This window comes from Papio anubis, chromosome 18, assembly GCF_008728515.1.
Source record: "Papio anubis isolate 15944 chromosome 18, Panubis1.0, whole genome shotgun sequence".
Lineage (NCBI taxonomy): Eukaryota > Metazoa > Chordata > Mammalia > Primates > Cercopithecidae > Papio > Papio anubis.
In genome coordinates, this window is record NC_044993.1 from 70,105,155 (window position 1) to 70,124,203 (window position 19,049).

At 48.9% G+C, this 19,049-nt stretch overlaps 2 protein-coding genes across 5 annotated transcripts in view; one reads left to right on the forward strand and one right to left on the reverse strand.

Moving 5' to 3' along the window:
* Positions 1 to 6,491: 6,491 nt before the first annotated feature.
* LOC116271251 (formin-like protein 5) lies at positions 6,492 to 8,126 on the reverse strand. Its single transcript, XM_031657986.1, has 3 exons — positions 8,032 to 8,126; positions 7,272 to 7,844; positions 6,492 to 6,656 (listed from the first exon to the last, which is right to left on the reverse strand). The coding sequence occupies exons 1-3, from the start codon at positions 8,124 to 8,126 to the stop codon at positions 6,596 to 6,598; spliced, it is 729 nt and encodes a 242-aa protein (XP_031513846.1). The 3' UTR covers positions 6,492 to 6,595.
* The window catches only part of CREBBP (CREB binding protein), a 156,709-nt gene continuing 145,503 nt past the window's right edge, over positions 7,844 to 19,049 (forward strand). The window contains exon 1 of one of the 4 annotated variants that reach the window (XM_003916457.5): positions 7,844 to 8,733. In XM_003916457.5, the coding sequence (XP_003916506.2) occupies positions 8,649 to 8,733 (85 nt within the window). In that variant the 5' untranslated portion in view covers positions 7,844 to 8,648. Of the gene's footprint in view, positions 8,734 to 8,768; positions 9,252 to 19,049 lie in introns of those variants that run through there. The other 3 variants (XM_009195876.3, XM_017953147.3, XM_017953148.3) reach the window with 3 other exon arrangements.

Consider the following 19,049-nt stretch of genomic DNA (forward strand, 5'->3'; position numbering starts at 1 on the left):
GGGTTCCTAGTGGGCAGCCTGGTGGGAGATCAGAAGGAAAGAAAGGCTGGGCGCGGTGGCTCACACCTATCATGTCTGCACTTTGGGCAGCTGAGGTGGGAGGATTGCTTGAGCCCTGAAGTTTGAGACCAGCCTGGGCAACATAGTGAGACCCTGTCTCTACAGAAAGTAAAAAAAAAAAAAAAAAAAAAAAGCCAGGTGTGGTGGCACATGCCTGTAGTCCCAGCAACTCGGTGGGCTGAGGTGGGAGAACTGCTTGAGCCTGGGTGGTCAAGGCTGCAGTGAGCTATGATCGTGCCACTGCATTCCAACCTGAGACCCTGTTAGAAAGAAAGAAAGAGAGAGAGACAGAGAGAAAGAGACAGAAAGGCAGACAGGAAAGAAGGAAGAAAGAAAGCTAGGCATGGTGGCTCATGCCTGTAATCCCTGCACTTTGGGAGGCGAGGTGGGCAGATCACCTGAGGCCGGGAGTTCGAGACCAGTCTGGCCAACATAGTGAAACCCTGTCTCTACTAAAAATACAAAAATTAGCCAGGCATGGTGGCATGTGCTTGTAATCTCAACTACTCGGGAGGCTGAGACAGGAGAATCGCTTGAACCCAAGAGGTGGGGTGACAGTGAGCCAAGATCGCGCTATTGCACTCAAGCCTGGGCAACAGAATGAGAATAGAAAGGAAGGAAGGAAGGAGAAGGGGAAGGGGAAGGGGAAGGAATGGGGGAAAGGGGGAGGGGAAGGGAAGGGAGGGGAGGGGAGGAGAGGGGGAGAGAAGAAGAAAGAAGGAGAGAAAGAAGGATGGAAGGAAGGAATGAAGGAAGAAGGAAAGGCAAGGAAGGAAAAAAAAGAAAGAGAGAAAGAGTGATCACAGTATTTGGCCACCTCAAGTCAGCTGAGTCCCTCTGCAAAAGATCACCCCTCTCAAGATGACCATCTCTACACAATTATTTTCTTTCCAGGTCTGGGAGGCTTTCCCTTCTGCGTCTCTTTGGGCCTTGTGGCAGTAACAGCTCAGCTGCTACAAGACCTAGGTTGCTGCTCTATCCCTTATGGTTTCCTTGCAACCTGCCCTAACTGTGTAGGCAGTTCCTCTATGAAACCTTCCATAAGTTGGCTGATTTTAAGTGTGCCATCTCCTTCTACTGGGGCTCTGCCTGATACAACCTTAAACCCAGGAAATCCACTTCTCAGTGTTCATCCGGTGATACTCTTAGGTGCACAAGGAAACCCGTACAAGAACATTAATTGCGGCCCTGTTTTAACAGGAAAAAAGTGGGAACAAACCAGTCCCTTAGGAGAATAGATAAAATGTGCTTTGTTCCTGCAATAGAATACAAGACAGTGGCTAAAAGGAATGAACTGAAAGATAGCACCTCACACCCATCGGAATGACTATAATCAGAAAAGAAAAGAACAAAATGGCATAAGTGTTGGTGAGCATGTGGAGAAACTGGAACCGTTGTGCACTGCTGGTGGGAATGTAAAATGATGCAGCTGCTATGGAAAACAGTATGGGAGTTCCTCATAGAATCAGAAGTAGAATGACCATATGAGACAGCAATTATCCCACTTCTGGGTATATACCCAAAAGAACTGAAAGCAGGCCGGGTGTGGTGGCTCACGCCTGTAATCCTAGCACTTTGGGAAGCTGAGGTGGGAGGATCACTTGAGCCCAGGAGTTTGAGACCAGCCTGGGTAACATGGCAAAACCCCATCTCTACTAAAATACAAAAATTAGTCGGGCGTGGTGGTGGGCACCTGTAGTCCCAGCTACTCCGGAGGCTGAAACACAGGAATCGCTTAAACCCCAGAGGCAGAGGTTGCAGTGAGCTGAGATCATGTCACTGTACTCCATCCTGGTGACAGAGCAAGACTCCATCTAAAAAAGAAAAAAAAAATTGAAAGCGCGGTCTGGAAGAAAAGAAATACATCCACGTTCACCGCAGCATTAATCATGATAGCTACATGGTGGAAGCAGTTCTGTGTCCATCAACAGATGAGTGGTTAAGCAAACTGTGGTCCATCCATACGACCTAATATTCACCGTTCATAAGGAAGGGAATTCTCTATGGGCACGGTGGCTTACACCTGTAAACCCAACACTTGGGAAGTTGAGGCAGGAGGATCACTTGAAGCCAGGAGCTCAAGATCAGCCTGGGCAACACAGCAAGACTCCATAAAAAAAATTAGCTGGGCACAGTGGTGCACACCTGTGGTCTTAGTTACTCGGGAGGCTGAGGCAGGAGGATCACTTGAGCAGGAGATGTCAAGGCTGCATTGAGCCATGACTGCACTACTGCACTCCAGCCTGGGTGACAGAGCAAGACCCTGTCTCAGAAATAAAAATAGGCCAAGCACGATGGCTCACGCCTATAATCCCAGCACTTTGGGAGGCCGAGGCGGGCAGATCACCTGAGTTCAGGAGTTCAAGACCAGCCTGGCCAACATGGTGAAACCCCCATCTCTACTAAAAATACAAAAAATTAGCCGGACATGGTGGCGGGTGCCTGTAGTCCCAGCTACTTGAGGCAGAAGAATTGCTTGAACTAGGGAGGCAGAGGTTGTGGTGAACCGAGATCGTGCCACTGCACTCTAGCCAGGGGGACAAAGCGAGACTCCATCTCAAAATAATAACAATAATAATAAAACAAAAATAAAAATAAAAAATAAACACAGGGCATGGGAGAAGAGGAGATGAGCCCAGCCTTTGTAGACAACTTGTTCAAGTTTCCTTGGCTGGGGATGGAAGAGACAGGGTGGAATCAGGGCTAAAGCTGGAGCTGATTGCCAATGTGTTTGAGGAGAAGGAGGCACCGGGGTAGGTGAGGGAGAAAAGATTCAGGGGAGGTGATGGTAAAAAGCAACAGCAAGAGAGGCGGGTGCGGCCTCCCATGTGGAAGGCAGAGAGAGGGGAGGGGCCTCTCCCCTTTGAGCACTTGCTTCCCACTGCCCCAAATAGCAGCTGCCTTGTATGGTGCCTTGGTGTGCCACGGACCCCATGCACGCTCCATCTCATCTCCACCGCACCTCAACTCTCTCAGCAGGTGAGGAGGTATTTGTTTTTTTTCTTTTTTCTTTCTTTCTTTCTTTTTTTTTTTTTTTTCTTTTATTGAGACGGAGTTTTGCTCCTGTTACACAGGCTAGAGTGCAATGATGCTATTTCGGCTCACCACAACTTCCGCCTCCCGGGTTCAAGCAATTCTCCTGTCTCAGCCTCCCAAGTAGCTGGGGTTACAGGCATGCACCTCCAAGCCCCGCCGATTTTGTATTTTTAGTAGAGACGGGGTTTCTCCATGTTGGTCAGGCTGGTCTCGAACTCCTGACCTCGGATGATCCGCCTGCCTCGGCCTCCTAAAGTGCTGGGATTACAGGCGTGAGCTACCGCACCCGGCTAGGGTATTTGTTTTCAGCACAGCTAAGAAAAAGCAGTAGGTTTGGGACTTGAACCCAGATCTGTCTGGATCCCTCCACACCACCAGACCACAATCTGCCTTCCGTCCACAAGGAACTGGCTGGAATCCTTCCCTCTTGGGACTACTCCCCCAGGCCTCTGCCCCGCAACCCCCGGACTTCCACCCCTGGGGGATCAGTTACGGTTTTGTGCTCTTCTGACTTGGATTCTCTGCTTATCTTTTCAATGTGTGTTGTGTTTGTGTTTTTCTCCCCAATGCTGTTCTGCATCGCTTGAAGGCAAAGTCCAAACCTGATGCTATCTTTTAATCTATTTAAGCCTAGAAAGGGACAATCAATATCAAATTGCAACAATTCCATTTCTTTTTCTTTTTTTCTTTTTTTGAGATGAAGTTTCACTCTTGTTGCCTAGGCTAGAGCGCGATCTTGGCTCGCTGCAACCTCCGCCTACCGGGTTCGAGCAGTTCTCCTGCCTCAGCCTCCCAAGTAGCTGGGATGACAGTCGCCCGCCACCATGCCCAGCCATTTATTTGTATTTTTAGTAGAGATAGGGTTTCACCATATTGGCCAGGCTGATCTTGAACTCCTGACCTCAGGTGATCCACCAACCTCAGCCTCCCAAAGTGCTAGGATTACATGCATGAGCCACCGGTCCTGGCCAACAATTCCATTTCTTTCTCTTTATTTTTATTTTTTAGACAGTATCTCACTGTTGCCCAGACTGGAGTGCAGTGGTTTGATCATAACTCACTGCAGCCTCGACTTCCTGAGCTCCGGTGATCCTATTGCCTTGGCCTCCCAGGCAGCTGGGACTACAGGTGCACGCCACCACGCCCAGTTAATTTTTTTAACATTTTGTTGTAGAGATGAAGTTCTCACTGTTGCCCAGGCTGGTCTCAAACTCCTGGGCTCTGGAGATCCTTCCACCTCGGCCTCCTAAAGTGTTGGGATTACAGGTGTGAACCATCGTGCCCAGTCCCTTGGTTGTTTTTTAATGTGGTCTCTGAGACTGGAGAGAGTGAGGTTTGTGGAAACAGCAGGAAGCCTTAGGTGTGCACTGGAGTGAAGCCCCTTAGTGGCTGGATGACTTGTCCTCCTTTGGGCCTTATTTCCTCATCTGTGAAATGAGGACAAGTTTTCCTTCCAGGATTGTAGGAAGTGCTATCCATGGGAGGCATGGCAGAGCGGTCTGGTATCCCCAAGGCACTCACTTGTCAGTGGTGATCCCCAGCTAAGTGAGTGCAGGCAAGAGCCATGCTTCCCTCCTTGCTATTCTCCCATCAGTGTCTGAGCTCAGGGTTCTTTGAGTCAGACTGAAGGGAGAAATCGAAACAGGAGAGAACAATGAGACAGGAAAACGAACTGCAGAGCAGGTATATTTTGAGGGTGGAGCATGGAGAGACAGAAAGACTAGGGGCTTTGGAGAGTGAGGACCTGGGTTCCAGGCCCAGCCTTGCCATGTCCAGGTCATTTACTTCTGAGTCCTTGCAACTGGGTTCCCTTGCTTTCCTCTGTAAAATGGAAACCTGTCAGGCAATGGCTGAAGCTCCTGTGCACACTTCTGTGTAAACCACTTACCAAGGGAACCCTGGGGGGCTGCATGCCCCACTGCCCCAAAGCAGGCCCTAAGGCCTCTAGGTGGCTGGACACCTGTCCCCTTTGAGGAGTGGCCTGGAGCCACCTCAGGCTGGGGCCCACCCTTTTCAGTGACCTGAAGGCCTCTAGGACTCAGGGCACCTGACACAGCTCATCACTCATTTATTCAATTTTACAAACCTACTTCTTCTTGCAGAGCACTGTTTCTGTGACTAAGACACCACCTTTGCCTCCAAGCAGCTCACAGACCCTTGGTGAGATGGACATTCAGATATACGGTGTGGCCTGCCCTGTGCCACTGATAAACTTCTTGCCTTTCCTGTGCAAATTGACTTCTTGAATGCATCCATTTATGGTTTCCAGGGTATGCTATTTTAACTCCTTGAATATACGGGGATCTCTTTATGTTTGGCCAAGGGGATTAGCACAGTCTCAATGCCCGTGGGACTTTCAAGAGCTATTTGATGCATAAGTAAAAACATGAACTAATTCAGGGGCAGTGGAGGGCAGGAAGATGGGGCAAGATGTGTTATGTGTTCTCTCACAGAGCCCAGAAGTGATATGGGAGCCGAGAAGTGGGTTAGGAGGGCTTCCTAGAGTAGGTGACATTTGAACTGGGTCCGGGAGGATGAGTTAGAATTCGCTAGGCATGTGCTCTTAGCACAGGGAACAGCATTTGAAAAAAAAAAAAAAAAAAAAAGCCTGAATGATGAGAATTGCCTACTAGCCAAGTGGGTATAGGATGATGATGGTGAAGTGAGCCTTGTAAAGTGGAAGAGACAGATTCAAGAGGGGTGTCGCGGTACAAGGTTTTGAGCAGTACAGATAAACAGAGAAAAGCAGAAAGTTCGCTCAATCTTGACACTCAAGGACAGTCACCATATGTACATATACCTATGTTTTTAAGAGAATTCATACATGTTCTTTTTATTTTATTTATTTATTTATTTATTTTTTTGAGACGGAGTCTCGCTCTGTCACCCAGGCTGGAGTGCAGTGGCCAGATCTCAACTCACTGCAAGCTCCGCCTCCCTGGGTTCAGGCCATTCTCCTGCCTCAGCCTCCCGAGTAGCTGGGACTACAGGCGCCCGCCACCTCGCCCGGCTAGTTTTTTGTATTTTTTAGTAGAGACGGGGTTTCACCGTGTTAGCCAGGATGGTCTCAATCTCCTGACCTCGTGATCCGCCGTCTTGGCCTCCCAAAGTGCTGGGATTACAGACTTGAGCCATCGCGCCCAGCCACATGTTCTTTTTAAAAGAAAGACTACATATGCAGTGTTTTCTTTTTCGGTGTCAGGGAGTTCTGTTTCGTTTTGTTTTTGAGATGGAGTTTCACTCTTGTCGCCCAGGATGGAGTGCAATGGCGAGATCCCGGCTTACTGGCCTCCCCGGTTCAAGGGATTCTCCGATTTCAGCCTCCTGAGTAGCTGGGATTACAAGCCCACGCCACCACGCCCAGCTAATTTTTGTATTTTTAGTAGAGACGGGGTTTCACCAAGTTGGCCAGGCTGGTCTTGAACTCCTGACCTCAGGTAATCTGCCACGACGCCTAGCTGGTCTTGAACTCCTGACCTGAGGTGATCTGCCACGACGCCTAGCCAGGGAGTTGTTTTAAACAGATTTTTTCCCCTCTTCTCCGGACGTTAACTTTGGTGCTGGGTGGGGAGACACGTGGCAAGCAAAGAACAGTTAAGTGAGCAGCTCCCACCATAGCCACCGGGACAGTGCGGGAAGAGCCGTCTCCCAGGTAAAGACCGTGGGTAGAGGGGCGCCTGGTGGGTGAGAGGGAGGAGTCTGCAATGACTCAGGGTTTCTGGCTTAGGAAACAGTGGAGCTGCTGATACCTTTATGAGGAAGCCGGGCTAGTTTGGAGGGGCAGATAACTAACTTGGATGGGAACACCTCGGGTGTTCGTGGAAGTGTCCCGCGGGCTGTGGTCTCGCGTGGGGGACTCCCCAGGCCCGCACCCCTGTCTGGGGCACCTGCGAGGCGCCAAGCGAGTTGCCTGGGGCGGGGAGTGCGGCCTGCGCGTCCAGGCTTAAGCCCCGATGCGCGGACCCTTCTCCACCCAGGCCGGCGCTCGCCACCCTGCTCTCCCGGGTGAGGGTGTCGGCCCCACCGCCTCGGGCTGGGAACAGGCGTGAGGCCCCCTTACTCCCTAGTGTCACCAGGTGGGGCAAGACCCGATTCCCGGCCCTGCCACTTCCTGCCTCGACGACTTTGGAGAAGTTGTTCTCCCCCCTCCTGCCTCAGTTTCCCCATCCGCCCACCTCGTCGGCAGACCTGAAGGCGGTTTGTAACCTGCAGGGCCATTCCACTTCCCTGGCCGGCGGCGAAGGCTAGTGGTGCGGCTTGGGCTGGGGTCGCCCCGATTGTCCCCGCCCGACGCCACCGAGGAGGGTATCGGGCAGGGACGCGAGGAGCTGGGAACACGCAGCGCCGCCCCAGCGGGACGGGCGGGCCCGGGCTGGCGTCGAATCCGCGCCGGAGAGCCCAGCCCGTGGCCAGGCCGCTTCTCCCGGAGCCCGCTGGGGCCCGGAGCCCCGGCCCTCGCCGCCTCGTCGCCATCAGAACAAAAGCCGCGGCTCAGCCCGGAGCCCGGGCGCCCCGCAGGCCTGGCCCGCGCCCGGCAGCCCGCCGCCCTGCGCTTCGCGGCCGCGCCTTCGGGCCTTCGGCCCTTCGGCCCGAGCACGCTCGGCTCTTTCCGCCACGGCCGGCGCAGGTGGAGGGGCCGGGGCGGGGGCCGTGCGTGGTGACGCCGCGGGGGGGTGACGCACCGGCGTGCCCCGCCCCCACCCCCTCCCCGTTCAGGCTCTGGAAAGAGAAGAAAAAAAACTTTCTTTCTTTTTTAATTGAGGAATCAACAGCCGCCATCTTGTCGCGGACCCGACCGGGGCTTCGAGCGCGATCTACTCGGCCCCGCCGGTCCTGGCCCCACAACCGCCCGCAACTCGCCCGCTAAGCCCGGCCGGGGCCTGCCCGCCCGGCCTCGGCGCTCAGCCCTGGCGGCCCCGCTCGCCTCGGCTCGGCCTCCCGGAGCCCGGCGGCGGCGGCGGCAGCGGCGGCAGCGGTGGCGGCGGCGGAACGGGTAATGTCGGCGGCGGCGGCGACCCCGCTCGGCGCATTGTTTTTCCCTCACGGCGGCGGCGGCGGAGGTGGGCCGCGGGCGGGAGCGGAGCCCGGAGCCCCCGCTGTCGTCGGGCCGAGCGAATTCATTAAGTGGGGGCGCGGGGGAGCGAGGCGGCGGCGGCGGCGGCGGCACCCGCTGCTCCCGGGGACTGCTCGGAGCTGCCCGGCCGGGCGCCGCCGCCAGCCGGGCTCGGGGCGGCTGGCCGCCGGGGCGCCCCCGCCGCGGGAGTGTCGCGCTCGGGGAGGCGGGCAGGGATGAGGGGCTGGCGGCCGGCGGCGGCGGCGGCGGCGGCGGCCGGGGGCGGGCGGCGAGCGCTGCGGGGCGCTGTTGCTGTGGCTGAGACTTGGCCGCCGCCTCCCCCACCCGGCCTGCGCCCTCCCTCTCCTTCGGCGCCCGCCCGCCCGCTCGCGGCCGCGCTCGCTGCTCTCCCTCGCAGCCGGTAGGGCCCCCGACCCCCGTCCGGGCCTTCGCCGGCCCGGCCGTCCGCTCCCGGGGCTGTTTTCGCGAGCAGGTGAAAATGGCCGAGAACTTGCTGGACGGACCGCCCAACCCCAAACGAGCCAAACTCAGCTCGCCCGGCTTCTCGGCGAATGACAGCACAGGTGAGGAGGGGTCCGGGGCAGCGGGGGCCCGGGGCGCGCTGTCACCCCCACCTGAAAGAGAGTGTCCGGGGGTGGTGGTCGCGGATACCTACCGAGCCGGGAGCCCGGAGCAGGCCCCGCAGCCGGTTCCCTTCGCCCCGCGCCGGAGGGTGGAAGTTCGTCGCAGGAGTGTCACTGGGCCCGAGTTGGGCAGCACACGCCCGGTGCACTCAGCCTCCCCGCACCCGATCAGCCCTCCTCGCGGGGACCCGAGTGGCACTCCAGGAGGGAAGAAGTAAAGTGCAGTGTGTGGGTTTGTTTGGTAATGTCCTACGCATCCATCCGCGGCCGTGTCCACACGCGTGGCCGTCCAGAGGAATGACAGCGGAGGGTACCTTTGATGCTTAGAGAAAGCAAGATCTCGGCCAAAAGTAGCGCAGTGTATTTTCTGGATTGGCGACACATTGACTAGGCTGCAGTCAGAGGATACTCACAGCAGCCGCCAGCTTGCGAGTTAGAACCGAAGTTTCTTGGAATGAGTGAGTTCCTTGGAAAGATGCTTAGTGCTTATTTTCAAAACTCTTTGTTTGTTTTTTTTTGTTGTTGTTGTTTTTTTTAGTGAACTAGTCATTCCATTTTTCAAAATCCAAACTTCGTTAGCAAGATGTCATTAAAGTTGCTGTGGTGTGTTTCATTTCCATGTGTAACTTCAAAAGAAAGTTAAACAGCAGATTTAAGTTCATTTGGGCTGCCATCTCCATTTGAGTTTGTGTTGCTTTCACAGTGTAGATGTACAAAAAATTATGTTAAGGCATGTAGGAATTCCAATTTTTCAAAAAAATGTAGCGGGATACTGAATAAATCATCTTTTGTTTGTTTCCTCTCATTTAACAGCTTCCCTGGAAACTTTCTTAAGTAATCATTGCTGCTTAAGAGAAGTATTTAGTTTTCTATTCATTCAGTAATTCTGGGTCCTATTGCGCTGGTTCATGGTAACATGAACTAGTTGTATTTCCTCTTTTAGAGCTCTCTCCTTTGCAGCAGAAACTTCTGTGCCGCTGCGAACAATTCTGTCTCCAGCGCAGCTTGCATTTCTCCAGTAGTCTTGCAGTGGCAGCATCTGAAAATCAGTTTCTAATGAATGAGTCCAAATTGAATTACATTGCTGCCTTCAGATTTGCGCTAGACACAGCTGTTCAACTTGTGGAAATAGTTCTGTGACCGACCACTAGCATATTCAAAAAACTGCTATTGCTGTTGAAACAAAACTTGAATTTTGTGGCTTAAGTTTGAATACAATTCCTGGAATCAAGTTATGATAAGAGACATTTAATATTAATGTGGAAGTGAAAAACGATTTTTAAAAATCAATCATAAGGAGATTCTTATCTAGTTAAAATTTCTTAAACAGTGGGAAGGAGTAAATGATGCTCATGGTATGTAAAAATCACTAATAATGTTTTTCTTTTTAGCTGATAAAAGTTGAGTTTGACATTAATCTTATGAAATGAACTTACTGAAGTGAGAAATTTGGCAACAATAGTTTAAATGCCGTTGTACTGCAAAACAGATCTCAGTTGCTTCATTAATCTTGCTGTGTTTGAGTAGTCTTCAGTTCTGTGAGACGTAGGTCATACGAGGCGAGTTCAGCTTTGAAGCTTGTCTTCTGAAACTAGTAACCTGGATGGCTTTGTAGCTTTGCTATTGTTGAATGAATTTGTTGTAGATTTTGTCTTAAAAAGGGGGACAATTAGTAACACAAGACTTAACAAAAAGGCTTATCCTACTGTTTACATCCAGCTGTTTCCAAGATGGAGCCCGAAGGATAGCTTTTTCCATATAGTTTCCATTATGGGATGATCAGATGCTTAATAACAAGTTGATCAGAAAGGATTTTCCACACTTAACCAGCTTTTCCCTCTTCCTTTCCAGTTTTGATCCTTGTAAGGCACAGGGGCTCTTTTGTGGGACCAAAAGTCAGCTTTAAATGACTCTGATTTAATCCAAAGTAGAAAGTCGACATCATACTTAAGTTGGGTCCTGAGTTACACATTCATCACCATCACACTATTGTGAAAGGGTCTGTTAGTGTGGGGGACCAAGGAAGGGATCATTGTCAAGCACATTAAACAAGGGGCTGGATGCCATGGCTCATGCCTGTAATCCCAGCACTTTGGGAGGGGGAGGCTGGTGGATCAACTTGAAGTCAGGAGTTCGAGAGCAGCCTGGCCAACATGGTAAAACCCCATCTGCACTAAAAATACAAAAAAATAGGCAGGCATGGTGACATGCACCTGTAATTCCAGCTACTTGGGAGGCTGAGGCATGAGAATCGCTTGAACTTGGAAGGCAGAGGTTGTAGTGAGCCGAGATCGCACTGCTGCACTCCAGTCTGGGTGACTGAGTGAGACGCTGTCTCTAAAAAAAACAAGGGACACCTTGTCTGGTGTAACTACTAGTCTAAGAAATTGAGTAATGAGATGGACAGAGATCTTAGGGATGTATATTAAACAAATAAATGGGTTGAGTTTTTACATTAAATACATTCAAAGGACTGAAGGCATTTGGTTAGGTGGGACAGACCCGAGAATAACATTCTTGAGAGACTCAATCTTATTTTAGTGAGGGGATGTGTCTCTGAGGCTCCCAGGGGAAAATTGGGCCTAGGGGAGCAGGGTCTGTGCTCTGTGCATGAGATCAAATTTGAGGGAGGGGGACCTCTGTCTGGGAGCTGAGGGGTTGAAAGGAGGAGGAGGCCTTGGCAGCCTGAGAAACAGGAGCTACTTAGACTGCAGTGCATGTCTGTAGAGACTGGCCTGTGGGGCCACCAGTGTCACTTAGATGTTTCTGTGCAGGGTAGCAGTGAGCTGAGAGAAGAGTGCCCCCAACACTGGGGATCTGCTCAGCCAGGGTGCTGCTCATCGGGGGCATGGATGTTGCAAACAGCACTCCCTAAGGTCAGGCAGCACCTCGGAGTGAATTAAATGTCACTGCCACTGATGACAAACAGAAGTCGCTGAAGGCTGGGAAGCTTACGCAGATGTGATGCAGAAATAGGGAATGTGCTGCGAAGGAGGGTAGCAAGAGGAAGAAGGAAAAACAGTACCTTTCACCCTGCTGAAGCAGCAGCCCCGGAGAGGCACAGAATTGGATGGCCTCAGATGTAAAAGTAGCATTTTCTTATATTGTGTTGAAGGCTTAACACTTTCTCATAGATGAGGTCTTCGTTTACTTGGCACCCTTACAAAAAGTGGGGACTTCATGTTTCCAGTATATAGTTAGTTGGGTGTTTTGGAAACTTCTTTATTTAATATATCCAAGTTAAAGTAGTGTATTGTGTCTTTCAACAGCAGAGATTCATGATTTAACAGTATAAGACAAATATCCAGGCAAGCAGTAGACTTTATTTTTGTTTTGCTTTTTGTTTTCTAGGGTTTTTTTGGTCAGCTTTATTGCAAAATTTGCACACAACAGACTGTTTCTAAAGTTTTTGAAATTGCAGGCCAGGGTGGTAGCTCATGCCTATAATCCCAATGCGTAGGGAGACTGAGACAGGAGGATTGCTTAAGGCCAGGAGTTGGAGACCAGCCTGGGCAACATAGTGAGACACTATCTCTACAAAAAAAATTTAAATTAGTTGGGTGTAATAGTACAATCCTGTAATCCCAGCTATTCAGGAGGCTGTGGCAGGAGGATCGCTTGAGCCCAGGAAGTTGAGGCTGCAGTGAGCTGTGATCATGCCACTGCACTCTGACCTGGGTGACAGAGACCGTGTCTCTGGGGGAAAAGGAAAAGAAAAACTACATCCTGAAGATTGAACATAGCTATATTTCATCCTGTGCTGTATAAGTGGCTCTAAGCAGTTGTGATTACATTTTATGACGTGAATCCCTTTAAATGCAATAGAGAAGCTTATTTAAAGAAAGTGATGGCGAATACAGTTGTCAACCAAATGATCTGTTATGTATGTCTGGTATGTATGTATTATGTATCAGAGTGCTTTTCTCCATATCACCTCAGTTTGTTCCTTACAGCGTCCTGTGAGGAAGGGAAGATGCTGTTACTGCTATTTTCTAGGTGAGGAACTGGACTTGAGAGGTGATACAGGGTCAAAACCAGATCCAACCTAGATTGTTAAAGTCAATGGTTCTATGTATTTGTTTTCTAAGTCTCTATCTGTAACAATGCACTTACTTGAACTGAGGACCCAGGAACCTCCCATGCTTGGTAAGTTTCAGTAGCGGCCCTCCCCCACCAAAATGAGGTCGCTAGGGGGTAGGTTTGTAACCACCTGTGGTGGGGGCAGCCAGGAGTGTATTCTTCCTCTGGGTTAGGGGCTCCCCCTTTTCCCTCTGGTTCTGGTGTTATTCTCAGCGTGAAGTGTGTGGGCTCATGTTCCTGTTTACCTCAGGGAGAATGAGAAACAGTTATGTTACCCCATCAGTGAGTTCTGTCTAAATAGGAATAAAAGTTGTCATAGAGACCTTTAGGGCTAGGACGTTTCATGACCGTGCTTCACTTTTGAATAACAGAGGGGTGACAGCGGTGACCCCATTCAGAGGTCCTCAGGGATGAAGGTAGGCAAGGACAAGTCATGTGCAGGGCACCTTAGAGGGCCTTCAGAAGATGGACAGTGGCTCCTGGCTGAACATTCAGATTTGATTCTGTAAACAGAATTGAACATAACTTACAAAGAGACTGAGTCCTGCAGTCGGAAGTTGATGCTTAGATTAGTAGCCTGTGTTTTCACAGCTTCTAAGTTGTGCGTTGTAATTGTGTGACAAAGTATGTGATTACTTGGGGGGTCCATAATTGCTTGTGTTTTTACTTGATGTATTTGAAAACAGGAAAATGATTTTGCCAAAGTGTGTCTTACTTTAGTTAAGATGAAATGTACCTTATTGTGAGTTTCTGAAGATTGCAAAGCTTGTCAGTTTAGTTTTTGGGGTCCCATTGGTGAGGGCACCCCTCTTTACCTCACTCAAATCAGCTCTTCACATGTATTCCAAGAAACTAGAGGGCATGCTAAGAGGTGTTTCTCAACAAAGGGTTTGTGCTCAGATGCGGTTGGTTGTAGCTGAGGAATCTGACTGCGGACTTTCCCATAGCCTTGGTGTGCTGATGGGGCACTGTGAGCGAGGGGCTGCAGTTGGACCACTTTCAATCCTGTTTGACCCTAGAACTCTTTTTAGCCTATTTATGGGTCCGCAGACTTTCTCTGTAAAGGGCCAGAGAGCACGTGTGTGGCTTTGTGAGCCATAAGGTCTCTTGTTGCAACTACTTAAGGCTGCCATTTCAGCAAGAAAGTAGCCATATTCGAGTGGCCATGGCTGTGTTCCAGTAAAACTTTAGTTGTAAAGACTGGTGTCTGAGGACTTGACCCATGGGCTGCAATTTGGTGACTCTGATATAACATGGGACTTAATTCTCTGAGCACCCCTTGGGGAGCACTGGCCTGCCACGGCTGCAGAGACAGCTTTAAGGAAAACAGCAGCAGGGCAAGTTTCCCCAGCTGCATGAAGTGGAGCCAAGAGAGCCCAGGTGAGCAGCAGGCTTGCACGGGTCTCCTGTCTTGGAGCACTTCAGAGCTTAGCAGGGTCCTCTCCCTCTGTCTTTTTTGTTCTGTGGATGACTTGATTTAAAATCAGACGAGTTTATCAGAAAGTCAGGTGACCCTCTGCATTTTTCTTTGTTCTTTTGCTTTGTGTTGACCCCGGTGGCCCACATGGTATTTCTCATCCCTCTTTGTCATCTCAGGCTCTAGGCTTCCTCCCCTTCCTGTGACACCAGAAGGTGAGAGTCAGCAAGAACTCTAGAGCCTTTCTACAGCCCTTTTCCCAGTGCTTCCCTCCCCAGGGACAGCGCCTGACAGCTAGTAGGCCCTCAGGAAATATTTGAGGGAATTGGTGAAAGAGTTATATGGTATTTGTCCCTTAAAGTTCTCATCATTTTCTTGTTAAGATTTCACTTTTAAGCAAATTGCCACCTATCTTCAAGTTGGGTCTGTTATTTGCTTCCGTAATCCAAGTTCCATACCCATGGTATCCCACCCGGTCACTAAACCAACTGGCCTTAGGAGTGCTGGGGCCAGAGCATGTTTGGGGCAAGTTATATCAGCTCTCTGAGCTCAAAGTCTCCTCATCTGTAACATGGAGATAATAACAATTCCCATCTCAGGGTAGTTATGAGGGTGGCCTGAGATGATGTGTGTCTGGCATCTGCGCTCAATGAGAACTGACACTGGCGTTAACCAGGGACGTTGTTACACCTCATAGTCCTAGGACTTACTGGGAGTGCTAGTCTGATTGGACCAAGACCTGTTTCTCAGCAGTTCTGGAAAGGACAGAAGCCATGTGCTCATATCCCCAGAAACCAGTGTGCAGGCACGCGTGTGGTAGTGTAACACATACGTAGCCGGGAATTCTGTCATCTATACCATTGACTCTGTCTCCATTTTTTATTGTATTTTTAAAATAGGAATATGATGGCCATGAAATTTTAAAATTACGAGAACTTAAATGGTGTCGTGTGTTCCGAAATTTTTCTTTTAAATCAGATCAGGATGTACACTGAAAATTGATAATTTTGAAGCATATTTCATGGACCGATTAAGCAGCAGACAAGTATGTGATTCTGTTTCTTTACTGTGTGTAATTTATCTTGTGGTACTTGTTAAGCAGTAGCAGTGTACACAGGATTCTGATAGATAGATGCCTGTGAGTAACTTAGAACCATCTTGACAAGATGAAACCTCGAGGCAAAACTTAAAGAAAGAATACAGAAATGCAGTTAAGTGCCAAAACTCTGGAACCAGAAAGGGTGATCTGAATAAGTCTTCATTTGCTCCCTCCCCTGTTTCCTGAGTGTCCCCGTGTGCGGAAGTCCAGGGCTGCATGCCCCAGTGGGAGGCAGGCCCTGGCATGGTTGAGGAGCGTTGGGCTCCTGTGACAGCCCTCCTGCTGAGTCAGCACAGAGCCAGGAGTTGGGGAAGCCTGCCTGTTTTCCATGCATTCCTGGCTGTTGGGGAAAGCACCCTGACCATGACAGTTTGTTTCCTGGGGTATCGTTGTAGGCCCATGGCTTGCTTGCATCTGAGTCGTCTTCTGGTTGTCCCCAGACAGTCTCTCCTAAGCTCTGAAACTCCTGGCCATGCCATCTGCTTTTTAGCACATGTGCCCAGCATTCCCTTTAGTCCTCTCTGAGGCCTTTTCCTTGCAGTGCATCCCTCCAGATACACTCCTTGCTTTAACTGGAAAAGGATGCTACTCTTCCCAGTCAGTCTCAAACTTGGCTTTCAGGAAAATTCTCCCATTGCATGAGTCTTTGGTGCAGAAATGTAAGCCTTGGGAGCAGTGCCTGTGGGGGCTTTTGCCTGTTCTCCTTTGCCTGGAGCTGTGCTCTGCTGACAGGGGTGCCACAATAGGCCACGAGCAGAGTCCCTGGGGCGTCCTGGAGTGGTCAGGACTTGAAGAGATTTGAGCATGGGCACACAAATCAAATTGGGGAAGGCTGTGTGAAAGGCATGGAAGTAAACAAAAGTGGCCCCTCTCTTTTTAAAGTTTTTTTTTATTAATTTCCTAGACAGTATAGGCAGTGACTGTGGCTGTATTTAAAATACTGCCTTCAGGGTGTTTTCTGGTTCTAAATTTAGGAAGCAAGGCTATTTTTGAGCTCTGTCTCCAAAAGTTGAATTCCTTTTAAAACTTACCCTTAAGAAAGATTTGGATATTATCCCGTGTGACATTTTCCCCCGTGTTTCATTTCCATTAATCAAAAGACTGTTTAGTTGAACCATCGCTAAGAATAGTAAAATCTAATGGGGAAAATAATTCTACATGATTAAATCTGACTTTACTTTGCCATTTCTAGGTGTCCTGTCTGCTGTTGTTTGAAAATGTCTTAATTTGCCTTTCTAATATGCCTGTACTATGCTGTATACAGTAGGTGTATCTTCCAGTTGCACCTAATTCAGCCTTTCGAATTTGAATAATCTGTGATAAGGAGAGAAAACTAGCTGTGTAGTGGAGTTGTACAATTCTGTTGTAAAGCAAATCTTTTTATAATTCAGAAGCTGCTTCTCCTCCCCCTAGTTTGGATTTTTCTTATTAAAACTGCACCACCTAAACATGTTTTAACTTTATGGTTAAAATAACCAGTGAAATAGAAAAATAAGTCACTGTTCTCTATGATAACCTGTAGAGAAGGCTTGTACAACATTTAAATAAGGAGATTTGGGTATTTGATTACAAACTGAATGAGGACATTCAGGAGCTATAGAAATTTATCAGGTAATTAGGGTTTGCTTAGACAATTATGGACTCTACGAGTTTGACCCATTTGCTTTGGATTAAAATATTTTGAGTATTTGTCACCTGATTAAAAGTAGAACCTTCTAACCGTGAGTCACAGTTGAAGGAAATGTCAGAGCTTTTTGTACTGGGAGGCGGTCAGTGTAGTGCTGAGGAGGGAGCTCTGGCTCCTGCTCAGAGTGGACTCTTGAGTCCCAGCTCCCAGCTCATCAACGCTGTGACTTGGACTGGTGACATCACATTTGAGTTTTGCAGGGTGGGGTGTGTGTGTGTGTGAGAGAGAGAGACTCAGAGAGGGAGATCTCTAAAAGGGACTTTTTACCCTGCAATATTCCTTTTCTCTTCTCTCCTTCCTTCCTTCCTTCCTTCCTTCCTTCCTTCCTTCCTTCCATCCTTTCCGTCTTTCTTTTCTTTTCCTCCCTCCCTTCTTTCCTTCTTTCTTTTCTTTTCTCTTTTCTTTTCTTTTCTCTTCTCTACTGTACTCTACTCTTCTTCTTTCCATTGGGGTCTTGCTTGCCCAAGCTGGTCTTGAACTCCCAGCCTCCAGCAGTCCTCCTGCCTCAGCCTCCTGAGTAGCTGGGATTACAGGTGTGAGATGGAGTCACTGTGCCTGGCTCTGTTTCTGCTTACTGTGATTAGCTTGGTACATTGGTCTACTAGGGTGCCTGGCATATAGCAGGTTGAGGCAGCTGTTATTATTGTTTAATTGTATGGGAAAACATGAGCCATCACCTACCTCTTGGGCCAGTGAGGACGGAGATGATGTAGCCTGACCCAGAATCAGGAGGCTTCTTACTGAGTACATGGGAAGCTTCTGCCCCTACCTATTTGGCTTCCAGTACCAGCTCTAGTGCAGTTTGGGAACCAGTTTGTAAGAAAATGAATTAAGAGCTAAGATTCGAGAATCTTACAAAATGGGTAATCGTTTGACTCATTTTACTGCGTCTGTGTTTGCAGTTCAACTGTTCTTTATTGGAAAATTGAACTCTTAATTAAATGGAACTGTGTTTCTAGTTATTGCTTCAGAACAAGGGCTTGATTTAGATTAGGACTTAGAGAAAAGGGAAAAGTGAATGCAGAGAAATTATAAACATAGTATTTTATTGAAAACAGAGTTGGAGAGAAAATGGCCTTGGGATCACTGTCCAGTTTGGTCAGGTTGGTTGAAAGGAATACCAGTGAAACTCAATTTCCTCCCGGGCTCAGCTACACAGATCTTGAAAGGAACAGATTCAGCTCTGTGCTGTACTGTAAGACTTTTCTCTTCCTGCAGATTCATAATAGGAAATTCTTTAAATGGAGGTTACTGTTTTACTGTTCTCCTAGATTCGGTGTGATTATTTTTTTTTATAAGTAAAAGTTACCCCGTGGTGGACAAAGAATTTTCCCCCTAATTTGTGGATATCTTTACTTAAATCTGATTTACATATTCAGTAAGTCACCTTTATTGAAAATAACAGAAAGACATAAAATATTGATAGATTTTCTGTGTCATTGTGGTTGTTCCTCTACTACCGTGGGAATTGGTTTTTGTTTGAAGAGCACACCTGCCCATAGTTGAACTTCTGTTGAAAAGTCTCTGAGGGAATCATTTGAATGATGGCGAGAGAATCAAGTGTTTTGCTTTCACTGATGGCTTTCTCAGTCACTGAAACTTAGGGGAGAATGGATTCTTTCCCAGCAGGAAGAGGGTGGATTGAGATGTTTCCTTTTTCTGGGATGCCTTTGTTCTCAGGATGCCCTCCAAGCCAGCGCTGTCCAGTGGTCCTTTTTGGGAGGGTGGCTCTATGTTGTATCTGTATGACATGGTACTGGAACCGCGAGCCATGTGTGGCTGTTGAGTACTTGAATTGTGATTAGTGTGACTTAGGAACTGAATTTTAAATGTTATTTGATTTAAGTAAATGAAGATAGCCACATATGGTTAGTCGCTACGGTATTGGACCGCACAACTGTAAGTACATTTACTTATCCTGTTTGTCTGGAGTTTTCTTTAAGATATGTATCACCTAGATATTTATGACAAAG

Excerpts from the sequence above, each read along its gene's own strand:
- LOC116271251 (XM_031657986.1), bottom strand. The coding sequence starts at position 8,126 with ATGCGCCGAGCGGGGTCGCCGCCGCCGCCGACATTACCCGTTCCGCCG. Across the intron at positions 7,845-8,031 it reads CCGCCGCCGGGCTCCGGGAG|AAAGAAAGTTTTTTTTCTTC; the intron begins GCCGAGCCGAGG and ends CAATTAAAAAAG. Across the intron at positions 6,657-7,271 it reads CCTTCAGGTCTGCCGACGAG|CACCAAAGTTAACGTCCGGA; the intron begins GTGGGCGGATGG and ends CTCCCCACCCAG.